The sequence below is a fragment of the Triturus cristatus genome, chromosome 2_1, assembly GCF_964204655.1.
Source record: "Triturus cristatus chromosome 2_1, aTriCri1.1, whole genome shotgun sequence".
Taxonomy (NCBI): Eukaryota; Metazoa; Chordata; class Amphibia; order Caudata; family Salamandridae; genus Triturus; species Triturus cristatus.
In genome coordinates, this window is record NC_140581.1 from 484584416 (window position 1) to 484607716 (window position 23301).

At 46.2% G+C, this 23301-nt stretch overlaps 1 protein-coding gene across 4 annotated transcripts in view; it reads right to left on the minus strand.

Moving 5' to 3' along the window:
• The window catches only part of ARHGEF28 (Rho guanine nucleotide exchange factor 28), a 1067585-nt gene that overhangs the window by 730175 nt on the left and 314109 nt on the right, over window positions 1–23301 (minus strand). For all 4 annotated transcript variants that reach the window (XM_085632328.1, XM_085632327.1, XM_085632325.1 and 1 more), the window contains exon 3: window positions 176–323. In XM_085632328.1, coding sequence (XP_085488454.1) covers window positions 176–323 — 148 coding nt within the window. The remainder of the gene's footprint in view (window positions 1–175; window positions 324–23301) is intronic.

Here is a 23301-nt window from a genome sequence, read left to right on the forward strand (position 1 = left end):
GGTTCCACTCTCAGAATGTCATCTCTGCACACCTGGAGCATGATTTATCAATAATTATGATACGCAAAGCATGATTGTTATATCTATAAAGAGCATGCAAGGCTTCTATGCTTCCCCCATGTATCATCATAAATGTTCTTCCAGGTCAAGGGCATATTTACACTCTTATGCTCACCTGGAACAATGGACTGAAGAGTGTTGTCACCAAGTCTATGTGCAAACATCACATGCCTGCAAGTGGATCCGGTGTAAACGAAGTAAAACTCAGCGTCTTCGGGAAGATAAATGTTTTTATCAAATTTCGCTAACACAGCTACTTGCCCCTGGGGAAAAAACATAAAAGTTTTGAATGAACACCATTATTAACATATAACGTTGACTACTTGTGTGTGTAAGAGAGTAATATGTTGCACTTACATAATAATAAAAATTATTATAAAGTTATTTAATTGAGAATTTGAGTGCAAAATATGGATCTGCAGGGATATTGCCTCTTTGCTATCGATTACTAAACCTACATGTGTCTTGATTGGGCTGCCCTCCTGTTGTTAATCTGAGTTTGTACAGTTTCATTGCACAATCGATGGTAATGGAATATGTTCAGCCAATCACCTCAATGAGTATACATTTAGGATCATCTGTTTTACATAACACTCCATTCGACAGATTGGGACACTGAAGGTGCTTTGGGCGACATTACCTTGATCACTGCTGGAGAGAATTGAGAAATATTTAGAGGCAGAGGTTTCACTTCAGAAATAAGGAAGACTAAAAGTAAAAATATTAGTAAATGCTGAATGAAAAGTATATGTGTTGTGTATTTTTACAAACATTTCATCCTCCATAGTTGTTTGGCTGATAAAAGGTAATTTTCATAGAATTGCCAGCCACCTGTTCATATCTTTAATTTATAATGGATAGTAAGTTTGTGGAGTGTAACATTGAAAAGACGACCCAACGTTGAAGGTAGGAGCTAAGTTTATTCGGTCAAACGTCCTCCAGGTCCCGGCAGCAACTGCCACCAGTGGGACACTACATTATCGAGTGGAACCCCACAAAGCTACACGAGCTCCCACACAAGCTCAAGGCACATTCCAAGCAGATCCCAACACACCCCCTTTCGTTCACAATAACGAAAAACATGAGGTACAGAGGATGAGTAAAATGAGAGAAAAACAGGACAATAAACATGCAGGAGACAAACAGGCAATATAGCATAAAAAAACGACATTACAGCATTTTGTAACCTTGAAACTTTGCTGGAACAAACATTCTAGAGTGGAACCCCACAAAGCTACACGAGCTCACACATGAGCTCAATGCACATTCCAAGTAGATCCCAACACACATCCATGTAGGCATAATGACAAATAATCAGGCGCGAGTTGCGGATATTAATGTTGTGCGTGGCCCAAACACAGTGTCTGAGAATGGTACAGAAGCTTGAATGGTTTTTAATATAGCCTTACAGCCTGCCGTAGGCCCGCTGCAGCATTAAAGGCCCGAGCCGAAGGCGAGGGACTTTAACAAAGCAGAGGGACTTTAAAAGCCGGTATAGCCCTGCTACGAAGGGCTATAAGGCTATTAGAACATTCTGCCACTAGAGGGCAGAATGTTCTAACAAATAAAACGAAGCCTTCAGGGAGCGCGAGGGGATTCAAATCCTCTCAGGCTCCCTGAAGCCTTTGTTCACAGCCAGGGCTTATACCAGCCATTATAAGCCCGGAGCATTCCATTGTTTTCAATGGAGCTTCCAACATTCCATTGTTCTAATTACGCATTATTACCCGCACCTGCAGGCAATAACAGCTGTTAATTACCCTCCTTGTAGTTATGGGCCAGAACCGCAGGTGAAGGCATGTAACAAAGAGGGGTTATTAACAGCCTTTATTGCCCTGCGTGTGGGGTGAATATGGCTACTAGCACACACACACATACATACATAAAAAGGGAGCATGAGCGGCCTCCCACCTGAATAGACTCCATCCTCTCTCACAGCGCCCTCTATCTCTTCTAATGGAGACAGACAGGTGGCTATCTGAGCTCCTTTCCTTGGGTTTGGTGAAGGGAAGCCCAATGAGCTAACGAAAAATAAAGAACATTTGTTTCCGTTTTTCTACTCTTCTTTGGCTGATTGGACTTCCCTTTCAAATAAACAAAGCGGAGCGAAGCCCAGGCAGCCATCTGTGTAGTGGCCAGAGGGTGTATCGCATTCAGATGAGAGACTGCTCATGATACCACAGCACTCCCTAGCTCCCAACATTGCAGACACTGAGAGCTGGCCAGCCACAGAATGCTATCGTTGTGGGTGCTAATAGTAATTAGAACATTGGAATGTTGGAAGCTCCATTGAAAACAATGGAGTGCTCCGGGCTTATAATGGCTGGTATAAACCTGGAGCTCCAACATTCCAATGTTTCTTTGTTCACAGCTCTGGCTGTGAACAAAGGCTTCAGGGAGTCGAAGGGGATTTCAATCCCCTTGCACTCCCTGAAGGCTTTGATTTATTTGTAAGAACATTCTTCCCTCTGGTGGCAGAATGTTCTAATAGCCTTATAGCCCTTCGTAGCAGGGCTATACCGGCTTTGTTAAAGTCCCTCGCCTTCAGCTCGGGCCTTTAACGCTGCAGCGGGCCGTTAATAGCCGGTATAGCCCGCTACGGCGGGCTATAAGGCTATAATATAGCCTGAAAAGTAAGCATTCTGATTGGCTGACCAGGTCCCAATGGATTATCAGAAGAGCAAACATTATTGACCATTTATTAACTAGCAAAATTTACAAATCAGTCTTGTAATGCAATCAAATGTTTCCCTCTAAAAAGCAATTAACACACCAAAGCAAAGAGAACACATGCCACAGCTTGCACACATAACTAAAGGGAAAGGGAAGGAATACGTAAGCCCTCATACATTTGTAGTACATTTTCAATAGTGAGGAGTTGTTTTGTCGAGGGGAACACATTTTGCAAGGGTGTGTAACTATCTGCAAAATGTCTGTGAGCACGTGCTAAACTAATGTGTTGATATAAGTCTACTGTTTTGCATGGCTACATGCTATGCAGTGACCCTTTTCCTGTTTCCAGCCCTAAACATATGCTGGCGGAAAGACATAGTAGCGTAGCCAGTACTGCATGGGATCTATTGAGAGGAAGCAAATGGGACCTCTGGCCACTGTTTGATTAGGAAAATATGGTAATAATCAGGATTTGGTGGGCCCTGGTTTGACTGCACCTGCTGGACCGATGGAAGCTACACCCCTGATGAAGCACATTTATGTCCATGGGCAAGATTCATTTTATGTGAAACTATGAAAAATAAATGTTAATACTATCTGTCACCCACTTCGTCTAGAATCCTTTCAAAATTAAAGACAAAGCATTCATCTTTAATGTCAGATGAAGATACCTATCTACTGGCTGATTAGCACTGTGTGAACAACATCTGTTATTCAGCGCCTTGATACCCTAGCTTGGGTGATACGTGCACTTTACAAATACACATGTTATGCTATGTTATGTTATGTTATGTTATGTTATGTTATGTTATGTTATGTTGTGTTATGTTATGTTATGTTACGTGGTGGAACTAAATATTCACGCTTGACAAAATGTTGTGATGCTAGGCAAAAAGGTTTTTCACCAAGCTTCTTTTTTTGCTCTTTGGTGTTTATGAGAGCACAGAGCACCAACCCCTCTCGTATTTGAGTTACAACTATGTTGCTTATCTATAAAAGGAATCTAGGCCACATATAGGAGGTACATGATGGCTCCTGATGTGCCTTTTAGTTCACTAACAGAGGCATCATCATAGGGGACACAGGAATATTTCAAAGTTCATGTTTAAAAGCGCTCATGTTTAATAAATACAAGTAGCTCTCAATTAACCTGATGTAAACGCATCGGTTTGTTAAGAGACATGTTGTTTTAAATTTTGAAGACACTGCCTTATCATAATATAACATGATCCTTGTTGCATGATTAACATGCATTGACAAATATTATTAACGCTCGGCTCGTGGACGGCCTCTTAGTGCCAGCAGCTGAGCCTTGGCTTGGTTGTCTGTCCTCTTTGTTAATTTGGTTCACCCACCTAGCTAAATACATGGGAGCACGGAGTATTTTGAATAATGTAAAATGCGCAGCACATGAACAGTTTATTACTCTGTAAGAAATTGGGATGCTAGTAGGGGGGAAGGGGGGGGGTGAAACCCTACCCAAGCAGAAACCACAATTCTTGCCAGATGGCATGGTGAGCAAAAAAACGATGGATTTAGGCCCAGATCTCTGTACTGGGGTGAATGTATGACATTGTTCTGCATTCTGTCCATCAAATTTTGTTTTTGCATTTGTCACCCCGAGTGGGACGGGTATGACCAGACGTGGGTACCGTGCTCTCCATGCCACTGGAATCAAGCTATCCTGGCTGATGAGGATTGAAAGCCCGAAACCAGTCCTAGGATGCTTGTTTCTAGTCCAGGGAGGACCTGGCCTGGCAGTTCGGGCTGGACTGTTCTCATTGGGCACAGGGTTATGACTGATTTGCATATGGCTGGCTCCAAACTGGAATGGCATGGTGAGCAAAAAAACGATGGATTTAGGCCCAGATCTCTGTACTGGGGTAATTGTATGACATTGTTATGCATTCTGTCCATCAATTGTTTTTGCATTTGTCACCCCGAGTGGGATGAGTATGCCCAGACGTGGGTCCCGTGCTCTCCATGCCACTGGAGTCAAGCTATCCTGGCTGATGAGGGCTGAAAACCCGAAACCGGTACTAGGATGCTTGTCTCCAGTCCAGGGAGGACCTGGCCTGGCAGTTCGGGCTGGACTGTTCCCATTGGGCGCAGGGTCAAGACTGATTTGCATATCGCTGGGTCCAAACTGGAATGGCTTGGTGAGCAAAAAAACGAGGGATTTAGGCCCAGATCTCTGTACTGGGGTGAATATATGACATTGTTCTGCATTCTGTCCATCAATTGTTGTTTTTGCATTTGTCACCCAGAGTGGGACGGGTATGCCCAGACATGGGTCCCGTGCTCTCCATGCCACTGGAGTCAAGCTATCCTGGCTGATGATGGCTGAAAGCCTGAAACCGGTCCTAGGATGCTTGTTTCCAGTCCAGGGAGGACCTGGCCTGGCAGTTCAGGCTGGACTGTTCCCATTGGGCGTAGGGTCAAGACTGATTTGCATATGGCTGGGTCCAAACTGGAATGGCATGGTGAGCAAATAAACAATGGATTTAGGCCCAGATCTCTGTACTGGGGTGAATGTATGACATTGTTCTGCATTCTGTCCATCAATTGTTGTTTTTGCATTTGTCACCCGAGTGGGACAGGTATGCCCAGACGTGGGTCCCGTGCTCTCCATGCCACTGGAGTCAAGCTATCCTGGCTGATGAGGGCTGAAAGCCTGAAACCGGTCCTAGGATGCTTGTTTCTTGTCCAGGGAGGACCTGGCCTGGCAGTTCGGGCTGGACTGTTCCCATTGGGTGCAGGGTCAAGACTGATTTGCATATGGCTGGTTCCAAACTGGAATGGCATGGTAAGCAAAAAAACGATGGATTTAGGCCCAGATCTCTGTACCGGGGTGAATGTATGACATTGTTCTGCATTCTGTCCATCAATTGTTGTTTTTGCAGAGTGAATTCACAAGCATACTCCAAATTAACCCTTGCTCAGCCCCCTGGTAGCTTGGCACAATACAGTCAGGCTTAACTTAGAGGCAATGTGTAAAGTATTTGTGCAACACTTTAAACATAACACAGTGGAAGCACACCACTAAAGGACCCCAAACCAATTTAGAAACATGGAGTAATGTTTAATTAAAAACGCAAGACCAAAACCACCAAATTCAATCAGTAGAACTGGAGATATGCAGATTTAAAGATGTCAGTAAATATATGCCAAAAAGCACAAAGCGCCAACTGTGGATATCTGGTCGTGCTGGACTGGGACAATGTCACAAGTTCAGGCTGACTGCGATGGAGTGCAGGCCGGCGTCTGTGACCCAGTGAGGCCTGCTGAAAAAGATTACTTTAAATCCTGGTTTGCAGAGCATTGTGAGGACCCGCACTGAGGAAGTGTAGTGCAGCTAAGGACATACATCGGTTCTGAGGAGCTGCAGAGGTCCTGCATAGTTGTTGAGGATCCCATCGACGAGGGCTTGTGATATGAAGTCTGGTATCAGGCATACGTTGCACAGTCGAGATGATGCGTCTGTTCCGAGGAGATGTGGAGCTGCAATGTGAGAACCTGCGTCGTTGTCGAGTCTGCTGTCGATTAGAGATTTGCAATGCACAGGCCTACACCAGGAAAGCTTCACACAGGTGGAGGTTCCAATGCGGGCTGCAAGGTTGATGCGGAGTCCTTTGTGTCAAGAAAACCCTCATTTCAGAGGTGATGCGTCGGTTCTGCTCAGGTTTGCTCCGCACAGCAGACGAGATGCGTCGTTCTGGTGGGTCCACAGATGGGTAGGCAGAGCTCTTTCAGACCCACTTCAACAGGTCCAGGACTGATTGGGGTGGCACCACTTGGCAGGGTAGGACTTACAGATGGCAGAGTCCAGGTGCTAGGTTCAAGGTTGTTGGAGCCTTCTGTCACTGAGACTCTAGACAGCAGGCCAGCCAACTAGCCCCTGGAGTCACTTTGGGGTCCTGGGTTCAACAGATGCAGGTCCATTTCTTTTCACCCAGGCAAGAGGGCAGCAGGGCAGCACAGCAGGGTTACAGTTCCTTCAGGGCAGCAGTCCAGCAGAGTGGAAGCCCTTTCAGTAGCACAGTAGTCCTTCTTCCTGGCAGAGTATTAACAGGTCCAGAAGTGTACTGAATAGGTAGTGTCTGAGGTCCAATATTTATACCTGGTGCCCTTCCTCTGGAAGGTGGGAGGAGCTTATAGAAATTATCTTTGAAGTGCACAGGCTTCCTGCCTTCCCTGCTGTAGGATAGACTACTACCAGGGATATGCAGCCCTTTGTGTGGAGGCAGGACACAGCCTATTCAAGTGTAAGTAGAGCTATGCCCAGCTCTGCCCTCCCATTCTGCAACTGATGGCCCATCCAGGCACACATAAGCTCTCTATTGTGTAGCTATCTAGGAGGAAAAAACAAAGTTTAACTGTCATCGACACCCAGTCATATGACCCAGATTCAGGCCAAAGGCATTAACACTAAGGCAGGAAAATGGCAACTTTCTAAAAGTGTCATTTTTAAAATTGTAACTTAAAATCCAACACAACCATAAGAGAGGATTTTTCATTAAAATTCCAAAGACACCAAACATGACCTGGTTACCTCTTCCTGTTTGGAAATTACAGTTTATTAAATGTAATAAGGTAACTACAATGTTATCCTATGGGAGAGGAAGGCCTTACAATAATGAAAACGACTTAGGAGCTTTTCACTGCCAGGGCATGTGAAACTTAAAAGTATATGTTCAAATTTTTAAATACACTGAACCCTTCCTCTGGGCAGCCCAGGGCCTACCCTAGGGGGAGACGTATATGTATTAAAAAGGAATCTTGGGCCTGGCAAAAGGTTTATTTTACCATGTTGAAATGGCAGTTTGAAACTACACACAGGCTGTAGTGGCAGGTCTGAGACATGTTTAAAGGGCTACTTAACTGGGTGGCACAATCAGTGCTGCAAACCTACTAACAGAATTTAAATTAAGGGCCCTGGGCACAGGTAGTCCCATTTTACTAGGGACTTACAAGTAAATTAAATATGCCAATTGGAGATAAGCCAGTGTTACCATGTTCTAAGGAGTGAGCACATGCACTGTAGCACTGGTTAGCAGTGGTAAAGTGTGCAGAGTCCTAAGGCCAGCAAAAACGAGATCATCAAAAATAAGAGGAGGAAACATTAGGGGGAAGACCACCCTAAAGCTGTGAGGTCTAACATACTTTTATTATTTTTAAAATGCCAGTCTGAAGGCTTCAATTGGCACTGCCTTCTTTACACTCTCACGTTCCCACGGGGATTATGAGGCCTAAGGCAAAACATGAAAGCAGCAACGTGTTGAAATAGCGACGTTGGTTGGTGGGTCTCTCAGCCCAGCATAGCCCATGGGCCAAAAAGTGAAGCCAATCACCAGCTGCAGCGGAACGCTGCATTCGCCCTGAATCTGCGGATTGAATAAGCTACCTAGCGCAAATCACTGAAAAAAACTCAATTCTGTGTGCTCACTGCTCCGTCCACCTACGGTGACGCAGGCAGGTCCCAGAGCATTTTGCTGGGTGGTGTTGCCTCGCCTTATTTGCCAAAAATACAGCCAACGGACTGGCCCTGCTAAGGAACCACTCAGGCAGTGCCTGATTGCCTGACATAACAGTCGATGCTAGTGTTGTGTAGCGTTAGCACTGTGTTTAAGGCAGATTGGGCCCTGTACGACCTCTTGGCCCCGGTGCACTGCACCGGCTGCACCAATGATAGCTATGTCCCTGGAAGAACGGACTAATGGTTTTGCAACAAAGTACACTTTGTCCCTGTAAAGTTTCACTGACAGTTTCTGTGACTCAGGATGTCAAATTTTGTATCAGAAACCATTTGATTCTACTTTCCTCCACATAGTTAAAAATCTGATTTCTTTCGAGTTGTAAAAATCTTCATGTTCAAATATCAATAAAAGTACAACTTAGATCAAATATAGGAATGGGACGCGTTAGCAAGCAAGTGGGGAGTCAACGAAAGGGAAGTTTGGACAAGCCTCCATTTCCTCCTGAAAAGCCCAGTGTGCATTAGCCTGGACTCGGGTTGCTGCCGCTGAGGCTAATGAGCTGCAGACAGCAGTGATCTGACGCGGCGCTGAGCGGGGGTTTATTGAGAACAAATTGCATGTAAAGATCACAGCCTTTCATAAACCACACGGATACCCAATCTGTGCCCTTTCAAAGCGTCGATCACGTTACTCATCCGCAGGGGCAGCAGAGAGGACGGGCTTTCTGAAGCGCAGGTGAAAATGTTACTCAAATGTTTGGTCAGGGAAAATACATGCGAAACTGTGTCCGACCCGGAGCGAGTTACAAGCACACGTACACACAGAAAACTGCCTTATCAGGAAATGTGCTTGCCATCAGCTGCGGATAACACTAAAAGTGTTTGCCTTCATGAGCTGCCAGAAAGAGCGAGCGGATACAGGGAACCGCTCCCTGCAGGCAACCGGCCACAGAGCAGACTAAACATTTTACACCAGAAGTGACGTCTTTCAATATTTTCTTTGGCACTGGGTGTTATTGTGCAGTTATTCTTATTAACCAGTAACAACTCAGTAAGAAGGCATGATGCATGTTATAAGCGAGGGGTAATGTTAATTTGTTTATATTTTATTAGTTCTTTTGCATTTTTTTTTCTGCTGAAATCAACCATTGACAACTCCCCTTCCAGTGCTTGACATGAAAACTTCAAAGTGCAGGCCTGACTGTTTCAGGGTACTTGTCTGCATGAGAGGGGTGTTAGTCATCTCCTGAGGAGGGCTGGCACACTCCCGTTCAAATCAGAGCAATGCCCCACTCAGTCCCTGGCAGTCCCACGTCATTTAAAGCGCCGCCATGTGTACTAGTGCTTGGCTCGGGTGGCTTGAATACAGTCCTAAGGGACTAGTACTCGCACTTTATACCCTGATAAGACTCAAACAACCCTGGGCATCCTGGAGAGCCTGGGAAAGAGTATTAGAAACCACAAGGGGGGTCAGTGTGAGTTGCAAACAAGCAAGTTCAATAACAACAACAACAACAAGCAATAACAAGCAGTTCTAATTGTTAGTAGAGAGCCTGTAAATATATGACCATACGCCATGTGACCTTGGTCAATAATCCGTCTGATAAGAAATTGAGTTTACGAATCTTTTAAATATCCAACTTTACCATATAAAATAATTTGTGCAAAAAGCTGCCAAGTGTATGTTTGCAAAACGTATGACCCAAAAGGACTTTAATTGTAGTGCTGAATGTGTTTAGGAATTTTCCCATGAATTTGTTGGCATCAATGAAATAGACATCCGTAATGGCTACAAGGTTTTTCAACAAGTGAAGATATGGTTCCATCTTAAACAGACAACAACGTTCCAGAAAACAGACCAACATATATATCTGTATAAAAAATCAATTGCCTTACTAGAGCAATAATTAACAGACGTCATATAGTGATGGTTCATTTGAGTTCTGGCTGTACTTTATGAAACGTTTTTTTGGGGGGAGTGGGGTGGGGGGCGGGGGGGAGGCAGGTTGCCAACCTGGTGGTATGGAGCACAAAGCAGGGCCACTGAGTCCCCTATTCCATTCTTTGGCCTCAAATCAACCCATATTTTGTTTTTGGGATTTCAGTGTGTGCTGTTTACATAGGAAATAGAGTGGGCACACTTTAAACAATTCTAAAACTAGAGGGAACCTACTTGTATGCGTTTAATCAACACATTTATTTCAAGCCAGACATAATTTATGAACTTCAATTGAATAACAAATACATGCATATTGCATACATCTTTTACTGGTGAAATCCGTCAATTTAGGCTCTCATAAATGGTCCAGAATTTGCTGCAGTAGAACCGGGAGGACCAACATCTCCAAATCTGGCCAGTATCCCAATACCAAATTCTGGCAATTACAATTTTTCCAAGAATGGGTATAAATTGCAAGGACCTGTTAACATTGGGTCCTTTTCTGTGCACGTTTTGCAGGTTCCAGAGAGAAAACTACAGACATTCAAGTGCAAAGTGTCTGTGTGAGGTCGCAGGTGGAGTTGGGTTGGGAGAGGTTCAGGGCACACTTGAGCCTGGACAGTCGGAGTATTGTCTGCAGGGGTCAGATAGTGTCTGTGCTGAGCCTCCAACCCCTGCAGCATGTAACAGGGTCTCTGGGCCCAGAATTACCAGGCCTGAATTTGTGGATCCAATAATCCCCATCCCAGGGATATTCACAGTTGGAAGTGGAGGGTATTCCACCCATAGACATTGCCCCAGGTAACATTCTGACACTTAAATGGGGGCCTTAGGAGAGCTGATGAGGTGTTGTGATTCCGAGGGAAACGGGAAGCAGATTGTTTATAAGAAAATAAGGTTGACAAGTACATAATAATACTGGGCTGATGCCATATTCCTGTGGAGGTATACCTGAAACCAGTAAAATTATATGTTTAGCAATAAACATAATAGACCATAAGTCAGTCACATCAACACCAATGCACGTTTCATCTCATGTTAACACTTGAATGAGTCTTCACCAGGACAAGCACAACTATTAAGAGTGGACTAGCAATCAACAATGATCCTATAATTCAAAAGTAATAGGTCACTAATTCTAAACTGAAGTATCTGTTTTAGTGTGAATGTGTAAATGGTGCAATATGCAGTACAGGACATTGTCTGCTAGTCTGATTTCTTTTGTTATTCCTACTGGATAATGTGCTTTTGAATAAAACCTTATTTCGCAAAAAACTGAAAACACACCTATTTCCCAATTAAACGCCCCTCCTCCCCTTTCCCCCTCTACTGGATTTCAACTTTTATAGCGCGGGGATGCCCTTGGGTCACCAGGCGCTTTATAAATCGCTAAATAAATAAAAAAATAAAATAAATAAATAAAACCTGGCATTACAATCGCAGTTCATAACCCATTGTTAGAGTTTTATGATTGGGTCCTTATATGCTTTCCATCAAGATTTGCGAAATACCTGCTCAATCAAACTGAATTAATTACTGGCATAATAAGTCCATAACAAAAACATTGTCCCTCATTGAATGTGCTAAATATATTGTGCAGGTGCATTAACTCTGTAAACGCATTTAAATTAATATTTCGTCGATACGCTATACAACAAATACCATTTTAGAATCACAGAATTGAAGAAATGTCTACTCAGCATGCTGGTTTAATTAATTCATTTCTTCCTGTTGACGTATGCACAAGGCGTGAAGGTCATAAGTTTGAATCCTAGCAATGCCAGCTCTGAACTTCCCTCCAAGGTCCCATAACCAATCACCATTGTATTGGATAAAAATGAAGCCTGTTATGCACACCAAAATGAAAATAGCAAGGGCTTTATACCAGTATGAGATTCTTACTCTTATTCCATAATGCATACTATCATGTAAGAAGAAAGAAACAAAGTTCAAAAATTTCTAATCAAGAATGATATAGGCAAAACTGTGTGTGGCCCAGCACCAAGCCACAAACAAACAGGAGCTGGACAGCAAAACCAAATAGCCATGGCAAATTTTGTCAGACCAACCACCGTATGGTACATAGCGAGCGAGCTCGAACACTAAAAGGGGGACTTAGACAATTTGGCAAAAATGGTGCATTCTATAACACATTTTCATGATATATTTTAAAGCATAGTAAATGATCACCGCACAGGGCATCAGGATATAACAATCTTTGTTGGGGCCCTTCAGTGATTCCCTCATTATCACCCTCCAACAGTGCCTCTCAGCTCTCCAGAGCCCCTCTCTCACATGTATTTCATTTGTTTTAAAGCACCTCTCATACCAGTGTAGGTTGTTGGAGCACTTTACATCACACACATTCAGAGACAATGAATCTTACGTGTGTAAATCAGTGTATAGAAAATGTCACCTCAGAAAAAGGGGACTACAAGGTGTAGGTTTCATGTCATCCATGCTGGTCAACATTTTTTAAGATTGCTTGGTCTAGAGAAGCACAAACTCAGGGTTCAGACTATAACACAGTGATTCGGGTTGGCTTTACTAATAAGAGTTTATTTCTATGCAAACAAACCCTTTTCAGAGACATTAGGATAATAAAAGACTGGGAAAAAGTATAACTTTCTAACCTGTACTATACAGTTTGCATGCAGCTCTTGGATGGCACTTAATAGCTGTTTGTATTAGATTATGATTGTAATTTATTATGATTGTAATTTATGAACTGCACAGTAACAAAAGGATATCTGAGACAAAAGCAGTAACCCACTGAGCTATGCACATGAAATACTGTTCTATCTACATAGTACACTCTCTTTCTGGCAGGCATATTAATCCTCTGCACTACTTTATGGTGGTTTAAAAAATGCCACTAGACAAAACGCCATCTCTCTCCAGCAGGTACATTAATCACCAGAGTTATCTTTACCCTTTTATTGTTGCCTGAAAACTGCTGGATATACAAGGAACTCTACAGCCAGTGCTTTTAAAACTTCTGCATTTCTACAAAACTGACCCCCCAGTAACAAAATTGTACCCCCACGCCACCATTCCTGCCTCCAGGTGAAACGCCTGATGCCCAGTCCGGCCAGTCGCGCCTTGAAACAAACATGCAGTAAATAAAAATCAGTATGGGACATAGTTCTTGCTATTGACTGCAGAGAAATCTAAACCTGTTTGTCCTTGTGGTCCACCGGACAGTATGAGCGGATAGAGTAGCCGACAGGAAGTGGGAAGCTATGATGCTAAACATTTCTCGTACAAGTGACTTATGTCAGTATTTTCTTTGGCATTGGTGTGCTTCGTTGAAACGACTTCAGCCAGCTAGTGTCTGAAACCTCTTAGCTATTCACCTGCAGGGGTTTTCAGGCTGAATGGGACTAGAGACTATTCTCTTATCTGACCCTGAATGCACCTAAAGGACAGTGTCACACTTTCCACATACTTACAATAAATAAAAGGCAGTCCTGGCTACCCTGGTGAACCTGGGTAAAACAACCAGTTGTCTGTCATGGGTTTAGGGGTGGCTGCGTGGACATAAGTCAATTGTTCTCATGTTACTGATGACGTCAGCAAGCGTACAATTTACTAAGGGTGAGGAGACCCCATAATTGTGAAGGGCAACGGGAACCTGGTGCTTTATAACCATATAATAATGCCTGTATGGGTGCAGCTGCGTCCAGTACGATACACACACCACTAGGTATATTAGGAAATGAGTCCGTTTTTATCTGCAGCAATTCAAATTTGATATTATGAGTTGAAAGACCTTTCATCGCGGTGCCGTCACCAAAGAACAAGCAATTCAAAAATAGTGTGACATCTCCTGCAGGTATAGTATCATAACATTAAAGCCAATATATTGTCCGACAGAAATACTGTGTCTTAAATTTCATTTAGAAACTTTTTCCCCATTGGAGTTCACAATAGAAAATCTACTGCCTGTTACAGGATAATGGATTGGACACGACTACAACCTCTTTGAAACTAGCTTTTTATTTTATTTTTTTATATAGTTGTATCACATTCCAGGAGGGTCTGATTGCAATATGTTTCCTTCTTCTTCTTTTCCACTTTATGGATGGCTTCTCTCTTTGAACAGGGCCGGTAGATGGAGGGTACGCTTGGAAATAAAAGAACATAGGCTGTTATCGATTTCTTTCTATAGTTCTTCTAAAGAACTCTGATACCACACCTCTCGGTGACAGGTGCGCAGTGGCATAACCAAGAATCAGGTGCTCAAGAAAAGGGGGAGCTTTCGTGTGAAAAGGGTCTACCAGACCAAATCTATAAATAGGGAAGGGAAGGTTATAAAAAAAATGGGTTGTATTAAAAACCAGTCACATCCTCCCAAACAGCCGCCCGGCCACCACAATGGTGTCCCCTTCCCCAGTGAGGCCACTTGCCTGAGGCCACGGCTCTCCTCTCGACCTGCGGCAGCCTTGTCCAACACACCTTCCTCCGAGGGGGCCATCCACTCCACTCATTCTGCCTTTTCCTGCTCCCTGGTCACAGTCATGTCAACCCGTATGACTGGTTCCTTGGTTGGGGACATGGCAGCCAGGCCTTCCTCCGCACGCCAATAGTCTCCTGCCGACACTCTCTCTCTGCTCTGGTCCTCCTCGAACGGTCCACCGCCTCAGCAGAAATCCTTCAGAGCTTCCTGTCCTCTCTCCTCTCACTTAGTGTCCACTCGCTCTTCTTCACTCGTTGTCTGACGCCGCTCCTCCTCCTTCACTACCAAGTGAGAGCCGCCCTCATCAGCACAACTTGGGCCTGGGGACTGGGACCTAAGAGGTTGGGATGGCATCAGCCACTAGAATGCTGATTGCTTGTTTCTCGTTACTCCAGAGGTCCCGATCATGTTGAGGCTTGTGAGAGACTGCAGATTTCCTATACTGTCAATGAAGCAATATTTTATTCCAAATCTGAGCTGCTTTTGCGGTAAAAGCACGTCCTCCTTGTCGAACTTTTTAAAATCTGTATTCTTGGATATAGTTGCATGTGGCTGATCGCAGGAGTCTGCCAGGAGTGTATTTTATTAGCTTGGCTTGTAAAGGTTTTGGTCCTTTATTGTGTAGTGCCTTATGTACAATACAGAGTGATTTGAATATAATTCTCTGTTTGATAGGCAGCCAATGAAGTTCTCTAAGGGCATTTGTAGCAGAAGTGTGTCGAGGTCTGTTTAATGTTAGCTGTGCTGTGAATTATCTGGATCTGTTCCAATTTCTTTAATAGGAAACTGGGACCTCCTAGTAAAAGGGCATTACAATAGTCCAGCCTACTTAATATTACATCTCTGGAGATCAATGATCTGGCGGGGAGATCAAGCACTTGGCATAACTTCCTGAGGGAACGAATCAGTGCAAAGCATGTCCCAGTGATTCCGTTTACTTGCTTTTCCGTAGAGAGACCGTCATATATAACTACCCCTAGATATTGTACCGCAGTTGAATTGCCCAACTAGGTTTTGGTGGGCAATGGCCAGAAATTAGGGGTAAATATGCAGGAATTTTATTAGAAGGAGCTCTGCTTTACTTCCATTAATCCTAAATTAATTTGAATTCATCCAGTTAGATTTGTCCAGGATACATGGCTGAAAGTTGCACTGACTGTCATCCTGTAGTGGGTGTTCCATAGCATATGACCAGGTCAATGTAGGCAAAGCTATTTAAACCTAATATATAAAACAGAGTATGAGGCCTATGACTAGGACACTCACTCCCCAGGAGATTAGAAACTAATGTAACCCCAGTCTTTGAAAGTTGCTGATTTTTGGTGCTCTCTCTCTGTTACATAAGTTAGGTGAGGTTACTTTTTTTTACCTTACTGTAGGCTGTAAACCTCTAAAACTATCTTCTCACCAGAGGTGCAATCTTTCCTGTCTGAGGCTCTTCCTAGTTAATTTCTACACCAGTTGGAATTAAGAATTAGGTTAATTCCGACCGGTGTATGCCAATATGATGCTGCAGTGTGAAGCTACCGCTAAAGAATTTCTTATCTATTTGTCGGTGGCTCAAATGCTAGATAAATCCTCATCACAAAAGGATTAAGCTTTTCTTCTGTTTAAAACGAGACCAGGGACCAGTGCATAACTTTCTCGGTCATGTTGTTTAGCACATATTAAAACCATGAGACGTGTAGAACACTAGAGAATTTGATCAACATGTTTCACTGTCTACATATTTCTGACTGGTGCATCAACACCTGAGACCACTGCATTTGTAATCAATGATCCCAGGGACTTTTTGATCCCCCGTCACGACAAGATAGATAAAGCTTCACAACTTGACCTAGGAAAGTCAGCAGGTAGTACATCCCGAAACTGCTCCAGAAGGAGTATTGCCAGTTCCACCAGCCTCTTCGACAGTTAGAGGTAACCAGCACCTCCTCTCACTCTTTTTGGCTGTCAGGAGATAAAAATGTTTTTTAAATTGTTTAGTGCATGCATATGCTAGTTAATGAATTGCATTCTAGAACTGTATTGTTCATGCCGTTAATAGGTCAATTCCTCTTGTCTATTATTGACACACGTCGAGGAAAAATAATCTATTCCCTGGAGAATCCCAACAGCTACACTGCTCACTCACTTGCCTCAGTGGGTTAGTTCAGCCATGCCCCGAACTGCCTGCGGAGAATTTCATGTAGTGTCTCAAGGGAACAAGCATTGGCAATGACACTAGGTACCGCTTTTGGGACCAACTACCTTTGTCAATGGTTTTTAGCTGTACTGTGCAGCATGGCTAATCTTTTTTTTTTTTAAAGCCTATGTGCCTACCAATGGACACTGCAACAAATGATGGACGGAATGCTGAATGATTCAAACATTCTTCCCCCGTCAAGAGAAAAAGGGACTGGTTTCGGGGTATGTCACCCTTGATCAGCCAGGCTAGCATGAATCCAGTGGCACAGTGAGCAAGGGACCCACATCTGGGAATGCCCATCCCACTTAGGACGAAAAGTGTAACTGCAACAAATGATGGCAGGAATGCTGAATGATTCAAACATTTTCCCCCAATCAAGAGATCTGGGTTCAATCCATCGTTCTTTTGCCCACTACGCCACCCCTGTTTGGACCCAGCCATATGCAAATCAGTCTTGACCCTGTGCCTCATGGGAACAGTCCCGACCGAACTGCCAAGCCAGGTCCTCCCTGGACCGCAAACAAGCAACCTGGGACCCGTTTCAGGGTATGTCACCCTTCATCAGCCAGGCTAGCTTGAATCCAGTGGCACAGTGAGCAAGGGACCCACATCTGGGCATACCCATCCCACTTAGGGTGAAAAGTGTAACTGCAATAAATGATGGAAGGAATGCTGAATGATTAAAACATTCTCCTCCAGTCAAGAGATCTGGGTTCAATCCCTCGTTCTTTTGACCACTACGTCACCCCTGTTTGGACACGGCTATATGCAAATCAGTCTTGACCCTGTTCCTCGTGGGAACAGTCCTGACCGAACTGCCAAGCCAGATCCTCACTGGACCAGATACAAGCATCCTGGGACTGGTTGTGGGGTATTTCACCCTTCATCAGCCAGGCTAGCTTTAATCCAGTGGCACAGTGAGCAAGGGACCCACGTTTGGGCATACCCATCCCACTTAAGGTGAAAACTGTGACTGCAACAAATGATAGACGGAATGCTGAATGATTCAAACTTTCTCCCCCAGTCAAGAGATTCGGGGTTAAATCCATCTTTCTTTGCCCACTACGCCACCCCAGTTTGAGCCCGGCCATATGCAAATCAGTCTTGACCCAGTGCGTCATGGGAACAGTCCAGACCGAACTGCCTAGTCAGGTCCTCCCTGGACCGTAAACAAGGATCCTAGGATCGGTTTCGGGGTATGTCACCCTTCATTAGCCAGGCTAGCTTGAATCCAGTGGCACAGTGAGCAAGGGACCCACGTCTGGGCATACCCATCCCACTTAGGGCGAAAAGTGTAACTGCAACAAATGATGGACGGAATGCTGAATGATTCATACATTCTCCCCCAATCAAGAGATCTGTGTTAAATCCATCATTCTTTTGGCGACTATGCCACCCCAGTTTGGACCCGGATGAATCCAGCTATTAGTAAACAAAGGGCGGGCTCTAAGCCTACTGTAAGCTATAATACATATCACAACGGCGAGACCTTAAAAAGGTTGGGCAGTGATACTTTTGCCATGAGCTGCTCATAATCATTAACAAATCCTTGTGCTACAAGCTCTTAGGGCCAACTCCTTTTCGGGGATTGCTAATATCTGATGTGCAGCATATGATTTCATATTGTCGACTAGGAGAGATAACATACATGACCCATATTCTCAAATGCCACTTTCACATTGTGGGAGTCAGAATCAGAGATTCTAGCCCCTCTGGAATTTCCACATCAAAAGCTGGCAAACTTGGAATAAGGGCTCTAGAGTTTAGACATTAAATATTAAATGCCAACGGGTAGATGTAGACTGTATTGATGAGCTGATCCAAATGGTCCTTTTGATTTATTTGGACCCTGTCATTCATGATATCCCCCACTCTAGACTAGAAGATGTAGGCTGCACTGCCCTCAATTGGATTAGATAATTAAAAAGTTATGCCAACACACCTAAAATTGATTGCATGGCTGATCATTTGTATAATGTTATTCATATTTATAATTTATATTTTCCTATTTATATGTCTTAGGTTACAACATTCAATCAGTGGTTTTCTTGTCTTTGAAATGGACATATTACCGAATATAAGAAAGAGAGGGGTGGTTGAGTGCCAGGAGGTGACCTGCCCTCTAAGACAACATGGCCGCATCTGCAAGAATGTCCCAAGCATCCACAGAGCTGTGGACAGAGAGGGGAGGCTGAGATACACAGGGCTGAGGGTGGACATCGAGTGCCTGTGTTGAGAGGTTGTGCAGTACAGATTAGGCCTTGTGCTCAAAGACAGAGGCTTACAGGTTGAGGGGCTACAGAAGGCACAGCCCTTGAGCACCAGGCCTACTGTGTTCTAGGATGATGCTGAAACCAATGTCTTCTCACTCAACACAATTAGCTGGCACTCTCGGCGGCCAGGAAAGCCTGACCCGGATGACTGATTAGACGATATATTGCAAGCGATCCAGGACACCTATTCGGCTCTTAGAGTACAAACTAATTGGTGTGAGTTTGCTATGAGCAGATCACAGAAAAATAGTGGAGAGTGTTGGGAGGCAGAGACAAAACTTACAACAGTGAAGTTGGAGGTGGTGGACCTGTGTCAACATGTCATGGACTTCCAAGATACAGTTCACCTTTTGGAGTATCAAGCAGAGGATTTTAAGAAATTAGCACGCTGGAGCACTGTGGCAGTGGTTGGCTTCCCTGAAAAGGTGAAAGGCCCAGTCTAGAGTGCTTCTGGAAGAATGCCTCAGTACAACAGTATTGTGGTGCATAAATGATTGTCCAAATTCTTCAAGGTGGAAAGAGGTCCTAGGGTGCTGGTGTCACCACCCTGCACCTCCTCCAGGACTGAAGCTTGGCCTATGATTTCTAACATCCTAAGCTACTTTCCCAATATATATTCTGCGTAAGAGTCTCCAATGTGGTCTTTTCAAGTGTAGAATGCGAATGTGCTACTTTTCCAAGATTACACTTGTTGCAAATGTAGGGGTCTGCAATTTATATATCTATTCCTCTGCCTTGCTAAGCACAAGGTTATGACAGAGAAAAAGTCCTACTTCTTCAACAACGCCTCTGATGCATAGACTAGGTAAAGCAGTGCATGACCGCATCGGACTTCGGCAGCAGGACCTATCTGTAGAAACCATAACTAGGTGGAAATCTCATAAACCAAGTGGACCCTCCACTCAGTTGTGTATGAAGTAGAAAGAAAGTCGACGTGGAGGCAGCTGTGGCTGCCATGGAATATGAGAGGGGTCAGATACTAGAATAGGAAACAGTAATCAGCTCGCCGTACTGAGAAGATCACACATGATTAAGATAGACATGCTTATATGAGTCCAATTGTTACATCAATGACACCATAGATGATAACCTGAATTGGAAAGTTCCAAGCCAAGGTTGGATTAGGTTATGTCATTGAGGGCTCCATAGTAACAGCATAACTCAGTTGTTTAGTGGGTATAATGATATGGAATGGTAGGGATACAGTTCAGGGATGGTTCAGAGGGAATTCTGTGAGGTTTAGCCCCTGTACAACACTTTTTTTTTTTTTTTTTGCAAATCTGTTTTTATTAAGTTTAGGTTGTAGTACAGGAGCATATCGTACGGCATCACATTTCACATACATTGGGTCAGAAACTTATACAGGCTAGTAAATCATGCCAACTGTCAAGAGGGGGGGGGGGGACAACCTGGTGTCTGTTAGCGCGCCCACCGCCGCCCTCCTGAGATCCAGTCGCTTCACCCGTAGTAGTTCAGATGTCATCTCGTGGGAAGGGGCCAACCCCACCGCCCACCAGCCATTGAGCCGTACAAGGAAACTAAGTTCGCCTACGCAACTGAGGCGTCAGTGAAGCCGAAAAGGTTACATGCAATACAAAGAAGAGAACCCAGAACAAAGGCAGCGTGTACATTGACGTGTATGGTGTGCTCCTACCCCCTGCCCACCCCGACCCCCCCCTCTAACTCCAGAAGCACCCCTCCAAGCCCTAATGGGCGCAGATACCCCAAGTGTTCCCAAACGCCCCATCTGTGGACCAATGGTAATGGGAGCTGTACTGTTTCGCCAGCGAGACTGCCTACACTGCGCCGCCGCTTGCGCCATTGCCATCCTGCCTGGCCTCACCCGTGCCGCCTGTGGTACCCTCCCCCACCGAGCGCCGAAACTCAGCCAGCAACTGTTCCCAGCGGTCCGCCATTGGCTCCCTCCGCAGCCCCAGTGTATCCTCCCTGCGAATGGCCGTCCCCTCCGCTCTGGCCCATGCCTGAAACGATGAACTCCAGGCCCTCGCGTGCGGCGGGTCGGGCGCCTTCCATCTCCTGGTAATGAGGCGCTTCGCCACCACGAGCCCTAGGTCCAGGAATCTGGACACTACCTTGTCTTTGGGCGATCTGGTAAATTGGTGCAAGATGTGTTCGGGCCAGTCAAAGGGAACGCTGCGCCCCACACTCCCCTGCAGCTGCCCACTAACCGCCCTCCAATAGGCGTGCAGCACAGGGCAGCCCCACAGCATGTGTAACAGCCCCGCCCCCAGCTCGCGGCACCGAGGGCAGAGCGCATCCGCGCGGTGGAAGTACCTGTTAATCAGCTCAGGTGTGAGGTAGGCCCTGTGGACTATGAACAGCTGGATTTGACGAAACCGCAGGTTGCGGGGGATACGCACTGGGCTCTTGAGCACCCTCTCCCACTCCCTGTCCGTCAGCGGCCTCCCCAGGTCCAGCTCCCACTTGCTGCGGAGTGGGCCTAGATCAACCGCCGTGTGCTCTCGCAACGAGGCGGCGAACCAGCGGACCAAGTGCCCGCCCCTTCCCATGACATGCAGATATTGCATGGTCAGATGTTGGGCAGGTTCTGTGGCCATGCTCCCCCATTTGGCGGTCAGGCTCGCCAATAGTGAGCGGTGCAAGAGGAATCCGCCGGGTGGGAGCCCATCCTCCGACACCAAGGTCTCGTACGGTATCAGCTCACCGTCCCTGTACAGGTCCCCCAGCGTGTGCACGTCTGCCGCCCACCAGCCCGTCAGCACGGGGGCCGCGAGCACCCCCCCTCCTCCAGGAGAACCCTCTAGGGGTATCGCCGGCACGTAAGGTACCACTGCACGCGTGAGGTACAAGGCCCTCTTAAAGCACCTGTGCGCCACAGCCAGGAGGAGTGGCATCGGTCCCGCCACCGCGGCCAAGGGGTGGAAAAGCCCGGTCACATGCTCTAGCGAGTAGGGGGCAGCCTCCGTGGCTGTGTCATCCCCGCCCCTGTCGGCCAACCAGCGGGCGATCCATTGCAGCTGTGCCGCCAGGTAGTAATGTTCAAAGCAGGGCGCCGCCAGCCCACCCCTGTCCGTCGGGAGGAAAAGCTTTGCTAGCGCCAACCTGTGTCTGGCGTTGCCCCAGACAAAATCTCGCAGCATCCGGTTGAGCCTGCCAAAAAAGGCGGGTGGGACGTACAGTGGCAGGTTGACAAAGTAGTACAGTAGACGGGGGAGCATGACCATTTTGGCGAGCGCCACCCTGCCCGTGGTTGTTAGCGGGAGCGTATTCCAAAAGGCCACCTGCGACCCAAGCGCCGTGACCGCCCTCCCCAAGTTGCCATCAAACAAGTCAGTTGGGCACCGGTAAATGTGTATCCCCAGGTATCGGAAGGTACCGCCCCTCCACTGTACCGGCGTGCCATTCAGGCTGTAACCCGGGTCCGCAGTCTCCTCGCTGAAAGCGTACAGACAAGATTTACCCGCGTTCACGCGAAGCCCCGAAACAGTGGCAAAGGACCTCAGCAATGGGGCCAGCCGCTCCGGCATACTACCTACGTCTCTAACGTACACCAGCAGGTCGTCCGCGTAAAGCGACACCTGATAAACCGCGTCTCCCAGTGGTATACCATCGCCCAGGGTCGTCCGCAGGGCCTCCGCCAGGGGCTCCATCGCCAGGGCGAACAGCAGCGGGGACAAGGGACATCCCTGTCGGGTGCCCCGGCCCACCGGCACCGCCTCCGAGACACGGGGGCCCAACCGAACACGGACCGTGGGATTCCTGTAGAGTAGATCAACCATCCGGAGTAAGTCCCCATCCAGTCCGTACTGCAACAGCACCGTGGACAGATATCCCCACTCCAAGCAATCAAACGCCTTCTCCAAGTCGAGGAGGAGGCACCCCGCTCTGGGCCATCTGTGCACTGCCTCACCGGCCACCCGAAAGTATCACCTGAGATTGAGCGATGTGGACCTCGCGGGGACAAACCCATTCTGGTCAGAGTGCACCAGGTGCGGGACCACCGGTGCTAACCGCTCCGCTAGGGCCTTCGCCAGGATTTTGTAGTCGACGTTGAGCATCGCCAAAGGGCGGTAGGAGCCCAGGGCCGTGGGGTCGCGGTCCGGCTTAGGTAGGGAGACCAGGAACGCCTCCCGCATGGAGGGTGGGAGCGACCCCTCTTCCAGCGACTTGCTGTAAAGCTCGCGCAGCAGCGGCACCAGGGTCTCGCTGTATGCCTTATAGTACTCCGCGGGCAATCCGTCCGGCCCCGGA